The sequence below is a fragment of the Miniopterus schreibersii genome (assembly GCF_964146895.1).
Source record: "Miniopterus schreibersii genome assembly, chromosome: 14".
Taxonomy (NCBI): Eukaryota; Metazoa; Chordata; class Mammalia; order Chiroptera; family Miniopteridae; genus Miniopterus; species Miniopterus schreibersii.
This window is the reverse complement of record NC_138114.1, coordinates 5,831,973-5,850,189: the sequence shown is the minus strand read 5'-3', so window position 1 is coordinate 5,850,189 and position 18,217 is coordinate 5,831,973. Positions and strand designations below refer to the sequence as shown.

Here is an 18,217-nt window from a genome sequence, read left to right as displayed (position 1 = left end):
AGCACCCATACGACTGTTAGCTGATTTCTCAACAGAAACCTTGCAGGCCAGAAGGGAGTGGCAAGAAATATTCAAAGTGATGAAAAGCAAGAACCTACAACCAAGATGACTCTGCCCAGCAAAGCTATCATTTAGAATTGAAGGTCAGTTAAGAGCTTCTCAGACAAGGAAAAGCTAAAGAAGTTTTCATCACCCCAGACCAGCACTACAGGAAATGTTGAAGGTTCTTCTTTAAGAAGAAGCTAATGAACAAAAGAATCTGACAAAATAAATGGATCCAGAGACATTGACACATGCAACAGACGTTCATATTTCAGAGGGAAGAGGGAAAGTGGGTGGAGGGTGGGAGGAGATTAACCAAAGAAGTTATATGCATATACGCATAACCCATGGACACAGACAATGACAGGATGAATGCCTGGGGAGGGGTGGAAGCGGGGTGGAGGGGGTCAATTGGGGGAAAAAATGGAACACCTGTAGTACTTTCAACAATAAAGATAAATTTAAAACATTTAAAAATTTTTAAAAGTCCTAGACCAGACAGCTTCACAGGTAAATTTTACTAAACATTCAAGAAAAACTAACACCTATCTTCTCAAATGATTCCAAGAAATTCAAGAGGAGGGAAGACTCCCAAGCTCTTTTTACAAGGCCAGCATTATCCTAACTCCAAAACCAGGTAAACACACTACAAAGAATTATAGGCCAGTATCCCTGATGAACATAGATGCTAAAATCCTCAACAAAATGTTAGCAAACTGAATTCAGCAATACATTAAAAAGATCATATGCCATAATTAAGTGAGATTTATTCTGGGGATGCAAGGTTGGTACAATATCCACAAATCAATTAACATGATACATCACATAAACAAGATAAAGGATAAAAATAATATGACGAAATCAATTGATGCAGAAAAAGCATCTGACAAAATCCTATTTATGATAAATTCTCTCAACAAAGCGGGAATAGAGAACATACCAACAAAATAAACACCATATATGACAAACCTACAGCCAACAATATACTTAATGGCTGAAAACTATATGTATTCCCCTTAAGATCAGGAACAAGAGAGGATGCCCACCTTCGCCACTCTTATTCAGCATAGTACTGGAAGTCCTAGCCACAGCCATCAGACAGGAAGGAGAAATAAGAGGCATCAAAATTTAAAAAGAAGAAAAACTGCCATTATTGACAGATGACATGATATTTATATAGAGAATCCTGAAGATTCCACCAAAAAGTACTAGAACTAATAAATGACTTTAATAAAGTAGCAGGATACAAAATAAATATACAGAAATCAGTTGCATTTTTATACACCAATAATAAACTATCAGAAAGGAAAACTAATAAAACTATCCCACTTAAAACTGCATTAAAAAAAAACCAAACACCTAGGAATAAATTTAACCAAGGAGGCAAAAGACCTGTACTCCGAAAATTATAAGACACTGAAAAAAGAAATAGAAAATACAGATAAATAGAAGCATATACCATGCTTGTGAATAGGAAGAATCTAAAGCAATTGATCGATTCAACACAATTCTTAGCAAAACTCCAATGGCATTTTTCATAGAACTAGAGCAAATAATCCAAAAATTTATATGAAACCACAAAAGGCTCCAAATAGCCTCAGCAATCTTGAGAAAGAACAAAGTTGGAGATATCATGCTACCTGATGCCAAGCTATAATACAAGGCCATAGTAATCAAAAAAGCATGGTATTGGTATAAAAGCAGACACAAAGATCAATGAAACAGAAAAGAGAGCCAGAAATAAACCTACACCTATGTGGTCAATTAATATTTGACAAAGGAGGCAAGAACATACAATGGGGTAAAGATGGTCTCTTCAGTAAATGGTGCTGGGAAAATTGGACAGATACATGCAAATAAAGAAATTAGACCACCTTTTTACACTATATACAAACTCAAAATGAATTAAAGATTTAAATGTAAGACTTGAAACCATAAAACTCCCAGAGGAAAACAGGCTGTAGCCTGGCTGGCATGGTTCAGTGGTTGAGTGTCGACCTATGAACCAGGAGGACGTGGTTCGATTCCAGGTCAGGGCACATGCTTGGGTTGTGGGCTTGATCCCCAGTGGGGGGTGTGCAGGAGGCAGCGGATCAATGACTCTCTCTCATCAGTGATATTTCTATCTCTCTCTCCCTTCCTCTCTGAAATCAATAAAAACATATTTTTTTAAAACACATAGGTTGTAAAATCTCTGACATTTCTCTTAGCAATATATTTTCTGATATTTTCTTGGGCAAGGGAAACAAAGGAGAAAAATAAACAAATGGGACTACATCAAGCTAAAAAGTTCTTGCACAGCAAAAGAAACCATCAACAAAATGAAAAGACAACCTACCTACCGATTGGGAGAAGATATTTGCCAATGATACATTCAAAAAGGGGTTAATATACAAAATTTATAAAAAATACAACTCAACACCAAAAACACAAGCAATCCAATTAAAAATTGGGTGGAGAACCTGAATAGACACTTCTTCAAAGAGAACATACAGATGGCCAAGAGACATATGAAAAGATGTTCAACATCACTAATCATCAGAGATGCAAATGAAAACCACAATAAGCTATCACCTCACACCTGTCAGAATGGTTAGCATCAACAAATCAACAAAAAACAAGTGTTGGGCCTCGCCAGAGTGGCTCATTTTGTTGAGCAAGGTCTTGTGTTCTGACAGGTTGCTGATTCAATTCCTGATCAGGGCATATACTTGGGTTGCAGTTTCAATCCCTGGTCAGGGTACGTAGAGAAGGCAACTGATTGATGTTTCTCTCTCTCATCGATGTCTCTCTCTCTCTCTCTCTCTCTGTAAGCATCTCCTCAGATGAGGATTAAAAAACAAAAACAAACAAGTGTTAGCAAGATGTAAAGAAAGGGAGCCCTTGTGCACTGTTGGTGGGGGTGCAGACTGGTGCAGTCACTGTGGAAAACAGTATGGAGGTGCCTCAAAAAATTGAAAATGAAACCACCTTATGACCCAGCCATTCCACTTCTGGGTATACATCCAAAGAATCCTGAAACACTACTTTGAAAGGATATATGCTCCCCTATGTCTATTACAGGGTTATTTACAATAGCCAAGCTATAGAAGCAATCCAAGGGCCCATCAATAGATGAGTGGATAAAGAAGTTGTGTTGTGGTACATAAATGCAATGAAATATTAATCAGCCATTAAAAAAGAATGAAATCTTATCATTTGTAGCAACATGGGTGGACTTAGAGGGTAGCATGCTAAGTAAAATAAGTCAGTCAGAGAAAGAAAAATACCATATTATTTCACTTATATGTGGAATCTAAAGAACAAAATAAATGAACAAACAAAATAGAACAGACTGATGGTTGCCAAAGAAGAGGGAAGTTGGGGGACTGGGTGGAAAAGGTGAAAGGATTAAGAAGTACAAATTGGTAGTTACAAAATAGTCATGGGATGTAAAGTAGGGAATTTAATAAATAATATTGTAATAACTACATATGGTGCCACGTGGGTGCTGCAAATATCAGGGAAACACTTTATAAAGTATGTGATTGTCTAACCACTATGCTGTACACCTGAAACTAACATAAATTAATACTGAATGTAGACCGTAATTAAAAAATAAAATATTTTAAAAATGCAAAAAATATATAGAAAAGAAAATACCCCAAAATGCAATGGCCACAATGAGTTCTAGATGAAGAAACACTAGAAAGAAAACCGTTACACATGGCCCATTGAAATTCCCAATATGAGGCAATTTAGAGAGCTATATTACATCAACTTCATGAAACTGAGAATGAAGGAGTCATCAGCTTTGACAAATCTAGTTATTACTAAATGAGGCAATGTACTCAGCATGTGTCTAGCTTAGCTCTTCAAATGCTGGCAATATGGGAAAGTACAAGAAAATGTATTCTGTGATATTGTTTATTTGAGATTTTTCTTGTTTCTTGGGGTAAGCCTGTGTTACTATAAATTTCCCTCTTAGGACTGCTTTTGCTGGACCCCATGGATTTGGAGTTGTTGTGTTTTCATTTTCACTTGTCTCAAGATATATATTCATTTTTTTATTGATCTCATTGTTAACCCATTCATTGTTTAGTAGTATGTTATGTAGTCTCCATGTATTTGTGTGTTTTTCAGTTTTTTCTTGTAACTGATTTCTAGTTTCATAACATTGTGGTCAGAGAACACGCTTAGTATGATTTCAATCTTAAGTTTATTGAGATTTGTTTGTTGTCTAACATGGTGTCTACCCTAGAAAATGTTATATGCGCAACTTGAAAAGAATGCATATTCTCCTGCTTTGGGGTGAAATGCTCTAAAATTCTCAATTAAATTTATCTGGTCTAATGTGTCATTTATGGCCACTGTTTACTTGTTAAGTTTTGTCTGGAAAATCTATCTATTGATGTCAATGGGGTGCTAAAGTCCCCTGCTATGACTGTATAACTGTCGATCTCTCCCTGTATGTCGATGAAGATTTGCTTTATACTTGTAGGTGCTTCTATGTTGGGTGCATAATTGTTTACAAGGGCTATAGCCTCTTGTTGGATTCTTCTCTTTATCATTATTACTGCCCTTCTTTGTCTCTTACTCTAGCCTGTGTTTTTTAAAGTTTATTTTGTCTGATATAAGTATTGCTATCCTAGCTTTTTGTTTGTTTATTTCTATTTACATGAAATATCTTTTTCCATCCCTTTACTTTCAGTCTGTCTGTCTTTCAATCTGAAGGGGGTCTCTTGTAGACAGCAGATGCATTGATCTCGTTTTTTTATTCATTCAGCTACCCTGTCTTTTAATTGGCTTTTAATCAATTTACATTTAAAGTGATTATTGACAGGAACATAGTTATTGTCATTTTATTGTTCATATTTATGTTCTTTTTGTTCTTCTGCTACTTCTTAAAGAAGTCCCTTTAACATTTATTGTAATACCAGTTTTGTGGTGATAAACTCCTTTAGCTTTTTCTTGTCTGGGAAGCTCTTTATCTCTCCTCTGACTCTAAATGATAGCCTTGCTGGGTAGAGTAATCTTGGTTGTAGGTCCTTGCATTTCATTTCTTTGAATATTTCATGGCAATCCCATCTGGCCTAAAAAGTTTATGTTGAGCAATTAGCTGACAATCTTATAGGAGTTTCCTTGTATGTAACTAACTGCCCTGCTTTTGCTGCTTTTAAGATTCTCTCTTTGTCTTCAACCTTTACCATTTTAATTATAGTGTATCTTGGTGTGGGCCTCTTTGGGTTCATCTTGTTTGAGACTCTGCACTTCTTGGATTGTATGTCTATTTTCTTCACCAGGTTAAGGAAGCTTTTAGTCATTATTTCTTCAAATAGGCTCTCAATTCCTTACTCCCTCCCTTCTCCCTTTGGTACCCCTATGACACAAATGTTGTTATGCTTGATGTTATCCCAGAGGTCCTGAAACTATTCTCTTTTTTCTTTTTGCTATTCCAATTGTTATCTGCTACCTTGTCTTCCAAATTGTTAATTCAGTCCTCTGCTTCATCTCATCTGCTATTGATTTCTTCCAGTATATTCTTCACTTCTGTTATTGTATTCTTCATTTCTGATGGGTTTTTATGGTTTCTATGTCCTTTTTTATTGAAGGCTCACTACCTTTTTGTTGAAGTTCTCACTAATTTTTTGAGCATTCTTATAACAATTGTTTTGAACTCTGTATCTGGTAGATTGCTTGCCTGCATTTTGTTTAGTTCTTCTTCTGGAGTTTTCTTGTGTTCTTTCCTTTGAAACATGTTTCTTTGTTTCCTCATTTTGGCTGCCTCTTTGTATTTGCTCCTATGCATTAACTAGGTCTGCTCTGTCTCCCGTTCTTTGCCAGGTGGACTTAAGTAGTACGTGACTGTGAATCCAGGGGTAAAGTTTCCCTGATTACCTGACCCATGTGCTCCAGGAGCATCCCTTGTGTGGGTTGTGTGTGCTCTCCTGTTGTAGTTGAGTCTTAATTGCTGTTGTCACATCAGTGGGTGGGATTGACCTTTAGGCTGAGTACTTGTGAGGATTGGCCACAACCAAAGCATATGAGCTGTCATACGTGGCTGACCCCACAGAGTGGGATTTGCCCCAGCAGTCTCTGGTTCCTGCCACAACCACCCTTTGGGTGTGCCGCTTGTGGAACTAATCTGGTGGTACTTGTTTTGGTCTGAAGTGGTCACCAAATATGTTGGCTCTGGGGTCTCTTGGGAGGGGCTCTTGATGCAGGCCAAGATCAGCTGCTGCCTGTAATCAGCATAAGGATACCTAGTAAAAGTTATCCACGGTTGGTTGCTGCCTGTGCTGGGCATCTGTAGAAGATGCCACACTGTGAACTAAGGCCATTTGCCACCAGTACCTGGCCTGGGACCACTCAGCTGAAGGCACAGAGCAACCCAAGGCCTGTCACCACCTGCTGGCTGCCTGTAAGGCTCATCCCCTGAAAGAGCCTCAGACAGTATACAAGTTGGGTGAGGCAGGGTCTCATGAAGGCAAATGTTCACCAAGTCAATGCAGATTCAGAGTTGGCTCCAATGCCAAGCCTGGGGCTACTTAGCAAAGGCACAGGAGCTGTGCAAGCTGCTGCCTGCCTGGGGCCTCCAGACCTTTGAGAGTTTTTAAGAAAAACTGTATCTTGGCCTAGGCCACCTGCCTGGTGCTGAAAGGGCCTCTGGTGGTACAGGAGTTGGTTGGGGCAAGGTCTCAGGGAATCAATCATCAAGGTGGGGGGAGTGGTGTTCACCAGGCGAATGTAGATTCAGATTTGACCAGGTGGTAAAAGGGATCCTCACAATAAAATTGGTGTCCACCTGCTGGCTGGCTTAGAGGAAGGCTCAATACGGGGACAATGGCAGCTGTTCCTCCAGCCCTCACCCTGAAGCCACACAACTCAGCTTATCCCTCTAAGTCTCCAGTGCCCCCTGAGCTGCTATTTCTCTGCTAGAGCCCAGAGTAAGAACCTACGAGTGAGTGAGTCTGTGCATAGGCACTTTAAGAGGACACCTGGGTTTGCAGCAGCCTTTTGTCTCACCCAGATGGACAGAATCTCCACTGATTTTCACAGCCAAAAGATTTGGGGGTTTTCTTCTCAGCACTGGTGCTCCAGGCTGGGGACCCTGATGTGGGCCTGGGATCTCTCACTCTTCAGGGGGTCCTCTGCAGCTGAGATAGTCCTCCTGATTCTCAACCACAACACGTGGGTGTGGGACCAGCCTGTTTCTTGTCTTCTTCCTTCTTACCAGTCTCAGTGTGGCTTCTTCTTTATATCCTTAGTTATAGGACTTCTGTTCCTCTAGTTTTCGATGGTCCTCCAGGTTGATTGCTCTATCATTTAGTTGTAATTTTGGCAGCGTCATGGGAGGAAGTGAGCACAGCATTTACACACCCCATCATTTTCACCTATCTACTTCTGAATTTGGCTCAAAACCAGGAAAAGTTGACATTTGTGATCATGTCCTTAAAGAGAAGCATGTGAATGCTAGAGCAGGTTCTTTAGACTAGTGATGCTCAGTGACCATGAAAGCTGTGGCGTAGCAGCAGCTTGCCGTTTAGACTAGACATGGCTGCCTGCCAACCACCACCCTGGGAACACTGGGCCCAGGAGGGGCTGCAGTCAGACATGCTGTGTCTGTGCTGCCTGTATGAGAAACTCACTCCTAATAATAGCACTTCTTCGTCTGAGTTGGAAACACACTCTAATCTTGAAGTGTGTGTGGTGGAGCTTCCTTCCTGCCACTGACCAGCCATGGGAAAGGCCACAGAAAAGGCTGAGCACTGGTGTGTAACAGCAAGCACTACGTTATCTTGTCTAGGCCTGACCTCTGGTGCCTGGCCACATGACTCGTGCCCTGAACAATAGATAAACCACGGAGACATCAGGAAATCTAGGCTCTAGATCATCCACATTTACGTGAGGACTTTCAATGGCTTCTAAACGAGAGGAGGTTGCTGAGGACAAATGCAATGAATGAAGCTCTTCTGTTTATCACACGACAAAACAAATAGCAGAAAAGGAAAATGATTAAAAACAAAATGAATCTGATTATAGGCAATTATCTGAACACTGGATGGCCAATGAAACCCCCTCTTTCCCAAGAAACCGCCTTCTACTTCTATCCAATTTGACACCAGCTATTGCTCAGAAGGACTCTGTCATTCAGAGTGGTGAGAGCAGATATTTTAGAAGAGAAGAAACCCAGTAATCGTGCTCCTGCGATCCTTGTCTCTCAGAATGTTTGTTCCCTGTAATTCCTGGATGGCTCTTCTCTCCATCTGCTAGGAGGGGGAGGAGAAAGGGATGGCTGTCCTTAATTGTTGCTTTGTTTGATTTATTAAATTCAGGGTCATTATCTAGAATGGGGTAATCTCATTAGAACTTAGACTGCTCTATTATTTCTTGGGATGGGGTTAATTTCATATTTGCAGAGTCATAAAGTAAAGAGTTCAAAATCTAATTACAAAGGTTTAATTTCATAGCAACTGAAGAGAAACATTTCTATCATAAAGGAAAATAAATACTGTGCTACTTTAGGAAACAATTTGTCAGGGACTGGGGCCTAGGAGAAGGGTCTCCATTACTGTCACTCAACTTTGCATGACAATGCATCACCGAGGCGGGCGAGTCTGCGGCGGGGCAAATCTAATCAGCTGAAGTCAAAGTAATCAGGCTGGGGTTGCACGTTTCGGGAAAGGTCAGCGTTAAGCCCACTTTCTCCACGCTAATTCAGTTACCGTGTCATCGCCTCTGAGTTAGTATTCCTCCAGCTTGAATCTATAAAATGGATGTTTGCGCAAAGCGCTAACTACGTTAGGACTAACAGGATTTATTTCACATCCTATTATTTGTTCTTCCTCATAATTTTCCATGTGTCATGCCAGGAGACCGGTGAGGTAACACGATTAAGCTCAGAGTTGAGCAGCTAAGTGTATATTAGCAAATCAATCTGAATTTGTGCATAACCCAGTCATGGTCCCACCTGCCGTGGAGGGAAATTCATTTGCTTACATTACTCTGTAACTCAGTTACCCTTTGCCAGGATTCGGCAGTGAAGCCACGCGTGCTCCTACATTGGCATGGAAGTGCCACTGGGTTTTGGAAACACTGCCTCGGGGACTGGAGTGAGGATGATGCACGACGAATGCACTTCAGAGGTGGCAAGCCTTTCTGGGGGCGGGGGGCTGCCTTCGAGGTCCCCCGCTCCATGACCCCCCTCAGTCTACAGCTGACCGTTGTGCAGGCTCAGCGCCTCAGGCAGCTCCATCGCTGCTTCTGGAAAGGGAGCCCAGCAGAAAGAGCTCATTTTCCATCTCTGTTTCTGAAGTTCCAAGGGCTTCCCAAGATGATTCAAAAGAAATGCAAACCCCACATCGGATTTCAGCATAGGCTGGGGTTGGGTCGGCACTCCCGCCACCCACTGCAGCAGCAGTTTCCTGCCAGCCCTGGTCCGGGGAGAGCCATGGCAGCTCCAGGCGCCCCAGCTGCCCAGCGGGGGCCTGGCGCCCAGGGAAAAGACAGCACATTGAGCCCAGGGTATGAGTTCGTTAAATAAGCTTACACGGTGTTTGTCCCTGACGCGCTCTCTTGATAGGGTGATTCTGAAATGATATTGAATCTGTAAAACACCATAATGACTTTACACTGTTAATTTTAGAAATTCAGTCCTGCTGCCCAAGGGCTGCCTCCAGTAAGGTGCCTCTGAGCTGGAGAGTAAATGAGATGACCTTTCCACAAGCAACGCAGAACTCTGTTCTACAACAACCACGGAAACACGCGTGGTCTCCAAGCAAAGTAAAACCAGAACTCCCTTCTCTGCAGACCTGTCTGACTTTCTCAGTCAGAAATAAATGAAGATTCCAATTATCCCCCACTGTAGGACCCAGGTCCAACTGCCTTGGCCCAGGTCTTCCTTGTTTTTCACTATAAGGGGCATGTGGACCAAGCTGAACACAGGCATACAGAAAAAAAAATGTTATAAAAATAAAAAGAGAAGAGCAACCATAAATTAAAATGTCCCCCAGGAAGCTGAGCTCAGGGCCTCTCACAAACATGTGCAACCCAGGCTCAGGTAAAATACATGCTCATGTGTCAGTAACACACCGCACTGGAAAACTGATGAATTCAACAATTTCTAATGTGGGGATTATTTGTTGCTGCAGCTGGCACTACCCTACTTGTATAATACAGTGACCACCGAATGAATGAATGCACAGGCCAAGGTCAGTCACCTGCCCCGTGTCCACGGAAAGCCTGTCACAAAGAGGACATCACCTTCAGGAGATCCAGCTTCAGGTGCAGCTCCCCTTGGGTGGACGAGCACAGGGCGCCCACGATGATGCTCATGTACTCCTCAGCGTTGATGACCGAGAGCTGCTCCAAGATGCAGAGGGCAGCTGCCCGGTGCCAGTCCTCGTCCAAGAAGATCTTGATGAAGGGCACCATGCCGTGGTCTTTCAGGACAACTGCAGACCGACACACAGGTGGCACTAGGTGACAGGGGCCTCGCACCTTCCTTTCCATCACAAAGACAGCTTTTCCTCACAATATCCAAGTTTATTTTGCTACATCTTTATGTGTCTCTTTTGCCCATTAGAAACTTTTTTCAAAATCCATACCCACTGTTAGAATGAGAAGAGGGAGAGAGAACTGCACAGCTGAGAATTAGAAGGAAAACATCTCTTTCCTCCAGTGGGAATTGTGATGGGGGGGGGGGTTCTTTTTTTAAATTTAGAAACCTAAATAATCAGAACTTTAACTAGATATACCTCTGCCCTTTATTTCCACATAATTCCCTAATCCAGGGCTGGTGGCAGTTCTCTCTCTCTGTCAAAATACTCAGCGAAAGCCAACCAGAATTGAAGTTAGGAACATATTTAATTCCTAGGTAGTTTCTTGGGAAGGGAGGAGATTAACATAATTTGGCTGGTGGAATGTTTTTGTTTAGAAGTAATTCTAAGAATTTCTTCCCCAGGATGATATTTGGAGTGGTCACGTGGAATGGGAACAAGAAAGCAACTGGGTCATTCCAACAGCACGGCGTGGCTTTGACTGTCACCTACACAAGGCGGGAGTTCTCCAAACAAGGGCCAGGAGCTCCCTATGCGGGAAGCACCTTGGAGGCCTTTTAAAAGTAGATTCCTGAGCGCTGCCTTGGCCTGCTGCTAATGAAATGTCTGGAATATGCATTTTAAACAGCACCTCCAGGGATTTTTTACAGTCTAACGTTAGAGACCCTCTACCGTAGGAAATTATCATTCACATTAGGTATAGTTGATCTGTGAGGGCCTCAGATAAAGATGCCCCAAATCACCAGACCCATTGGTACCACTTGTTGAGGTTTTGCTTGATAGCATAACATATATACATGCATATTCCATGTACATATTTGTTAAAACTGCACAGTCTCAGGGAGCTAGAGCACTGGGGACGGATGGAACCACTAAGCGCATCACAGGTGGGAGCACACCAACTCAACTCTCTTAAACATCACCAGCTTCCTTTGCCTATATTTTATGATTTGGATTTTTTAAAGCACATAGTGCAGCAGGATATTAATGGATTTTATATGAAAATATGGGGTGGGGGGTACTCTTTGGTCTCATAAATTTAGGATATGCCATTGGTTCACAACCTTATCTATCAACTTTAAAAGTAAAAGGTGTCAACCGAGGTGTCAACCGCTTTACTGAAGATCACTGTACATAAACCATTCCTCGTATAACCTTTGATCATTGACATAAATCACTGAGGACAGTTAATGTTTCCCCGAGCAGTGACCGGGTGCGGTGGCCCCACCCTTACCCGCATTCCGGACTGAGCCTGTCAGCAGCACGACCACCGTGTCCAGCATCACCTGGGTCAGTTCTCTCTCTGGGTCTTGGACATTGAGAATGGCTTCTTTGTTTCCTGCCACACGTAAGAAGCAATAAAAAAAATTCAAATGTACATGGTATGACCCCAAATCTCTGATGCCGTTAGTTTTCTATCCTCTTAAAGAAATTTGAATATAATGCTGCCATTATACAGGAGTGTGCATCCCAATTTGTAAGGTGTAACACTACTACCCCTTAGAGCAGTGGTTCCCCAACGTAACCAATCAGAACATTCTGAGGGTCTCGTCGTTAAAATCCAGAGGCTGACCCCCTTTCCCAGGGTTTCTGACCTAAGAGGTCTGGGGTGGAGTCCTGTCATTGAGTCTCTAACAGGTTCGCATTTGAAGCTGACAGGCAGGTGTGAGGGCCACTCTTGGAGAACCATTGTTCTACAGAATCCCTGACACCCGCCTCCTTGACCTTCCCTTGGACACTTGTAGTTTGACATTGGTGTTGGGGAGGGAGGACTGCCAGTTCACACCAGAGTCAGGGAATGCTAGAGAGACTGTGGAGTACATGGGTGTCCCCCTTAGATCCACGAGAGCAGACCAGGCCTGTGCTCACCTGAGTCCCCAGAGCCAGAAAGTGCTGACACAGAGGGAGGTTCAGTATATACAGAGAATGAATGAATGAGTAAAGATAGAGTTTATTGAGAGAGAAAGTATCTAAGAGACAGCAAGAAACACTTAACTATAGACATCACAAAGTAAGATGGGATTCACCAGCTCACAAGAAAGCTTCAGATTCTCCAGGAACGGTCATAGGTCTGGGATTGGGTTTAAGAGTAAATTCAAAGTCAGGCTGCTGAAAAGCAGTGCACAATTAAGCTAACAAAAACATTAAACAAAAAGACTGCAAAGAGCAATAGAGAGAAGCACATACAAAAGACTCTTGAATCCTGGCTTGGGGCCCAGACACGCCAAGACAGGAGCACCTGCCCCTCAGCCCTGACATCCCCAAGGAGCCACAGGCCCCTCCTGGACTCCACCAGTGAGTGAGAGCTCCTCCTCAAGTGTTTATCTCAGTCTCCCACGCTGTAGCACAGGGCATATAGGGATAAAGTGACTAGCATTTCTCGAGCACCTATTATGCACCAAGCACAACAATGGGTCCTTTTCAGATAGTTCCTCATTGAACTTTCACAACAGCCATATATATATATATGTGTGTGTGTGTGTGTGTGTGTGTATATATATATATATATATACACACACACACATATATACACACACATATATACACACACACATACACACACACTTCCATTTTAAAAAGGGGGAAAGAGCCCCATGAAGCTAAGCAGCTTGCTCAGGATCACTCAGCTCCTAAGCAGCACAGCCAGGACTGCAGCCCAGGGCTGGCCCCAGCACCCATGCGCTCTCCCTTAGCATCTTTCCTCAAAGAGGCCCAGGAAGCAGACAGACTGATGACTTTGGCTCGAGTCTGAGCAGAATTCCAAAAGGGGCCAACAGCTAGTGAGCCCCTGGTCCCTCCCAGCCAGTGTGGTAGGGGAAGGAAGAGAGACCAAGGCAGAGAGAGGTAAGTGACTGCTTCCCATGCGGAATCCCTCCAGGCTACAATCCCAGAGGGGCAGGTGTGGACAGATTGAGGGAAACTCAGGAGGAACTGAGAGGAGTTTTCATGCTCTGATTCCTATTTGAAAGTCGGTGGAGGAGGGAGTTGTAGACAACCAGAGAGTGGCCCCCACAGGGTATGTTCATGGGGTGTTCCAGCAGTGAGAGAACCCAGGCCAGCACTCCCTGAGTGTACGCCCGCTGGACAACGGGACCCTGAAGTCCCCATGAGAGAACCCAGGCCAGCACTCTTCAGTGTACTCCCATTGGAAACGGGACCCTGAAGTCCCGGGGGGAGCAGAGGCTACTGATGCTGAGAGTCCACAGTGTAGGGGCTGAGACAGGGGTGAAGGGACAATGCCAAGGAGCCATGGGCGCACAGCCCAGCAGGGTACACAAAGTGTGGCCAAAACTCAGAGGGGGTGAGCTTGAGCAGAATGACCCCTGCTCCGAATGGGAAACCATCAGGCCCAACAGCACGGAGTAAGCGAGGTGGCCATATCCCAGATTACCCAGGCAGGTCCCCACCAGAGCCCCAAGCCTCTCTGAGCTCCCGTCCCCTTTGCATTACTGAAGACCTGTCCTTCCCCTCCTCTCTCCGCATCTCCACACTCAGGCAACGTTCAAGGCAGGAAACATCTGAAAGCTGAGAATTCATCAGGCCTGAATCAGCTCCATGAGTCTGTTTAAAATTACACCCATAAAAATAAAAAATAAAATTACACCCACCCCCTCCTCTCTCCTCGGGGATGACAAGGCCAGTTACAGGAAATAGGAGGCCGCTGCTCTGTGAAGTCATGTACCCAGGTGTACCTTCCCTGACCCTATGGGACAGTGACAGGCACACTCACTTTCTCTGTTATGCGGCAGAACAGGCCCAACGAACAGACTCCTGGCCTGCCCCCGTCCCCCCTCCCATGTTTCTGCACACCTGACTTCCTTAGGACCTTGGCCCGCTTCCGCAGCTGGGCTAGCAGCAGGCCCAGGAACCCCGAGTCCCGGAAAATGTCGGTGAAGAGTGGGTCAGCGCCAGCTATCCTGAGGATACTCTGCAGGGCCACGAGGGTGCAGAGAGGCTCGGGGCTCTCCTTGATCAGACGCTGCACCTTCCCCAGGATCTCGTGGGGCACATAACGCAGTTCGAACACCAGGGCCTCCAGCAACTGAAAGAATTGCATCTGCACTTGCACTGGCTTCAGGGGCACGAGCTCCACAAACTGTGAGATGGGCTGCAGGGTCCACTCCAGCAGGAAGAAGTTGCGGGCGTTCCAGGCCCACATGGTCCTAATGGCCAAGAGGACTTTCGTGCAGAGGATGGAGTCACTGGTTTTGTGGAAAACATTTTGCAGGACTTGGAAGGCCTGAAGGTTCTTAATGGTGACCCCTGAAAATAAAAAAAGGAATAATCCCACAAGTCATTTCTCCCACCTGTGCCCAGAAACACGGGATTGCATTATCATCAAGAAATAGAAAGTTTCTATTTTCTAGCTCCTGTGGGTAAATATCTATCAGAAGTTCCGAAACCCAGCTGTCCAGAGTGTAAGCCTGGGGCTCCATTGTCTGCCATGTGGTGGCTAACTGGGCACTTGGGATGCCATCTGAACAGAGACGTTCTGTGAGTGTGGAAATACACACTGGGTTTCCAAGACACCATGCAAAGAAAACAATGCAATGATTTGTAATGAGCACATGTGGAGATAGTAATATTTTGGATATATTGGGTTAAATAGAACACATTATGAAAATAACTTAAGCTGTTTCTTTTTTTAAATATGGCTACTAGAACATTTAAAATTTGTTAATGTGACTCACACTGTATTTCCACTGGGCAGTGCTGGGCTGAAGGATTGGTTTCAATCAATCCAAATGAAATTATTTTAAAGATTACTAAGCAAAGTCTGTTTCACTTCCAAACAAGCTGTTAAATAAAGACGCCTCCCAAACCCGCCCCTCCCTTCTCTCCAGCCTGAAGGTTAAGCCTCGTTCCCCTTGCCCAGGAGACAGCTCCTCTGAGAACCTGCGGGCAGCCCTCTCAGCCTCGGACGCCGAGCTGTTTCTGGAGCTTCTCTCTGTTCCAGACACTTCCTGTGGCTCTTCCCAAACGGACCCCCAGCTCTGCAGCTTCCACCCTGGTCTGCTCAGGTCTCGGTGCCCATTTCCCCAGACTCACCCGGACGTTTCCGCCACCATTCATTTCCCCAGGCCGTGCTGTCTGCCTCTAGACTTCTCCTTCCTCTCTACCCGGACAGCCCGCTTGGCCTCAGAGCCTCACCCTCTGCGCTGCGTTGCCTGCTTGACGCAGCTGGCCCACCCACCGCCTGGTGTCACCACTCCTGTGCCGGTCTCAGTGAGGCTCTGCATGCTCTGTCACAGAGCAGACTGTGGCTCCAGGTATGTATGACCATCTCCACAGAGGACAGACACCTGTCCAGGGCGCAGACACCTGGTGCCCAGCAGGGGGCAGAGGCTTCTGGGAAAAGCACCCAGGCATGTCGACGGAGCCCATCAATAAATCAATCACTGTCCCCAAGAGCTGAGGTGACACTGGCTCTGAGCCTGGGTGACTGTTTCAGGGCCCTGGTCCCTGTTACATCAGCAAATATCATAGAGTACATCACACCAGAGGTGGCGGTGGAGATCAAGGCTCCTTCCATTACTGAGTCTTCACAAACATTTACTCTAAGTCCCACCCAAGACATCTAGAAAAATCTATGAAGGACAGATTTCTAATCCATAAGCAATCTCAAAGGCTTGACAGAACTGGACCCCACTGTGTCACTGACAAGTGCCCAGTGTTTGTTTCTTTACAAGGAATCGGGAGAAACCTGTGCAGCCTTGTCAGGGCACAGGGCCGCCTGCTGCCAGGCACCCGGAGGGAGACCCAGGATGACCCACCAGAAGCCTCGTGATGGAACTTGAAGCCTTCCAGCTGAGGGTAAGTGACGCTGTCAAACACCTTCAGCTCCGACCTCCCGCAGGTCGTCAGCCACACCACCAGCCCAAGGAGCTCCTCCAGGTGGGGATCGGCTTCGCTCAGGTGCAGCCCATCGTACCTGCAGGGACAGAGGGGGCAGCTGCCTGGGTTCCTGGACAAAGCAGCCACGTTTGCTCGCGGGGCTCCTCACTGGGCTCAGAGGCGACGTGGTTGAGGTGCTGGGAAAGACCCTCAAGGTCTCCACCAAGTCAGCACCGAAAGGCGAGGCAGTGCCCTGGGTAAGAGCCGCGCTGTTTGCAAAGGTCAGCCTAAGATCTAACTGCAATCGGAAGACAGAGAGGCCGGGAGCAGCAACAGCATCTGCTTACGAGACGGCTGCTCTCTGTGGCTGGACCCCCAAAAGGCATGTGCGTTGGGCAAGAGCACCCCATTATGAGAGATTTCACATTTCCAAAGAACAACGGAAGAAACGTCATGGGAAATACCCTGACTGTATTGGACCTCCTGATGCTCATCCCAACGCTGAGTGTTTTTGTTTTAGCTGCTGTGCAGGGGCTGCCTGCCCTTCCGTGGAGCAGGGTCACTCAGGTCTGCTCCAGCTCTGCGTGTCGACAGTAAAAGTGTTCGCGGTGTGACTTCAGTCAAGGCAGAAAGGAAAACCCACGAGCTGCCACGGATCCTGCCTGACACTCCCTGGAACAGGCTCATTTCCCCTCCTGCCTCCCACACGGAGTCTGGGGGAAACCAACCACCCATTTAACGAAAAAGTGTTCAAGAACTGCTAGGACGTAGACCTCATGGAAGCAACAGCCAGTTGGTCATAGTTCAGACCAACAAAAAATGTGGCATCACCACAAGGACAATCACTGTTACGTTGCTTTGGAGGAAGACCCTCGGGTTGCCATTTAATCACATCCTTTTGGAGACTCTGGACGGAAGGACTTTACCCCTCGCTCAGGTCACCCTCCGACTGGAAGCCTGACTCAGCAGGAAGCCCGCGGGGCACAGTGCAAGCTGCGTCCTGCGGAGGAGGGGCTGCTGCATTCAGAGCAAAGCCCAGGGAGGTGTATGAGGCTCGCCCTTGGCAGCTTCCCTGGGATCTGTGGAAGAGTTTGGAAAATCCAGAAATCCTTTGATTTCCATCTCTTGGCTTATCCAGTCCCTGGGCCCAACTGAAGATCACCAGGCAAGTCAGAGTGGAACACATCAGGGGAACCAGTCCTGACCCGGCTGAACAGTGCCTTCACTCGGTTCCCACGGAGAGGGATTTAAGAGGGAGGAGGCGAGACGCTCTGGGAGACAGACCGGGACAGCACGGAGGTTATCAAGCGAGTGCCTCGCCGGGGAACTGGAGCCAGTCCTCCCGGGGGCTCTGAGAGGCAGGGTGGAGCTCTCCCGCTCCCCCACCCCCACAAGGGCAACTTTGCTGGGCATTTATCCATCAGCTTCTGCCATTCATCAGCTGAGGACTGCTCCTGGGGGCTGATTCCTTGGCACTCCCAGCCCTCAAGCAGATAGGCAGAGCCGTCACCGCAGTCCCAGGAAGCCCTCCAGCTTGGCCATGTGGGCTCTGACAGGGGTCTGTCAGGCTGGCCGGTGTGGAAGTGGAACATGCCACTGAAGGGACTCAGTACAGTTATTATCACAACCACCCACTGGTTCTCCAAGGCAAGGGCCCTGGCTCCCAAGCCCACTGCACACTGAGTTACTTTTGCAGCAACAGTCTCTCTGCCATGCTCGACAGAGGTGTGTATCTCAGAAGGCACTCTGCCTCCACATGTGTCTTTCTCTGAAGTGCCCCGATGACTCTGAGGACCAAGGTT

At 45.7% G+C, this 18,217-nt stretch overlaps 1 protein-coding gene across 1 annotated transcript in view; it reads right to left on the bottom strand.

The window, feature by feature from the left end:
- The window catches only part of WDFY4 (WDFY family member 4), a 252,408-nt gene that overhangs the window by 205,971 nt on the left and 28,220 nt on the right, over positions 1–18,217 (bottom strand). Inside the window, exons 8-11 of the mRNA XM_081157692.1 lie at positions 16,355–16,512; positions 14,391–14,843; positions 11,815–11,919; positions 10,285–10,475 (exon numbers count right to left, since the gene is read on the bottom strand). Coding sequence (XP_081013818.1) covers positions 10,285–10,475; positions 11,815–11,919; positions 14,391–14,843; positions 16,355–16,512 — 907 coding nt within the window. The remainder of the gene's footprint in view (positions 1–10,284; positions 10,476–11,814; positions 11,920–14,390; positions 14,844–16,354; positions 16,513–18,217) is intronic.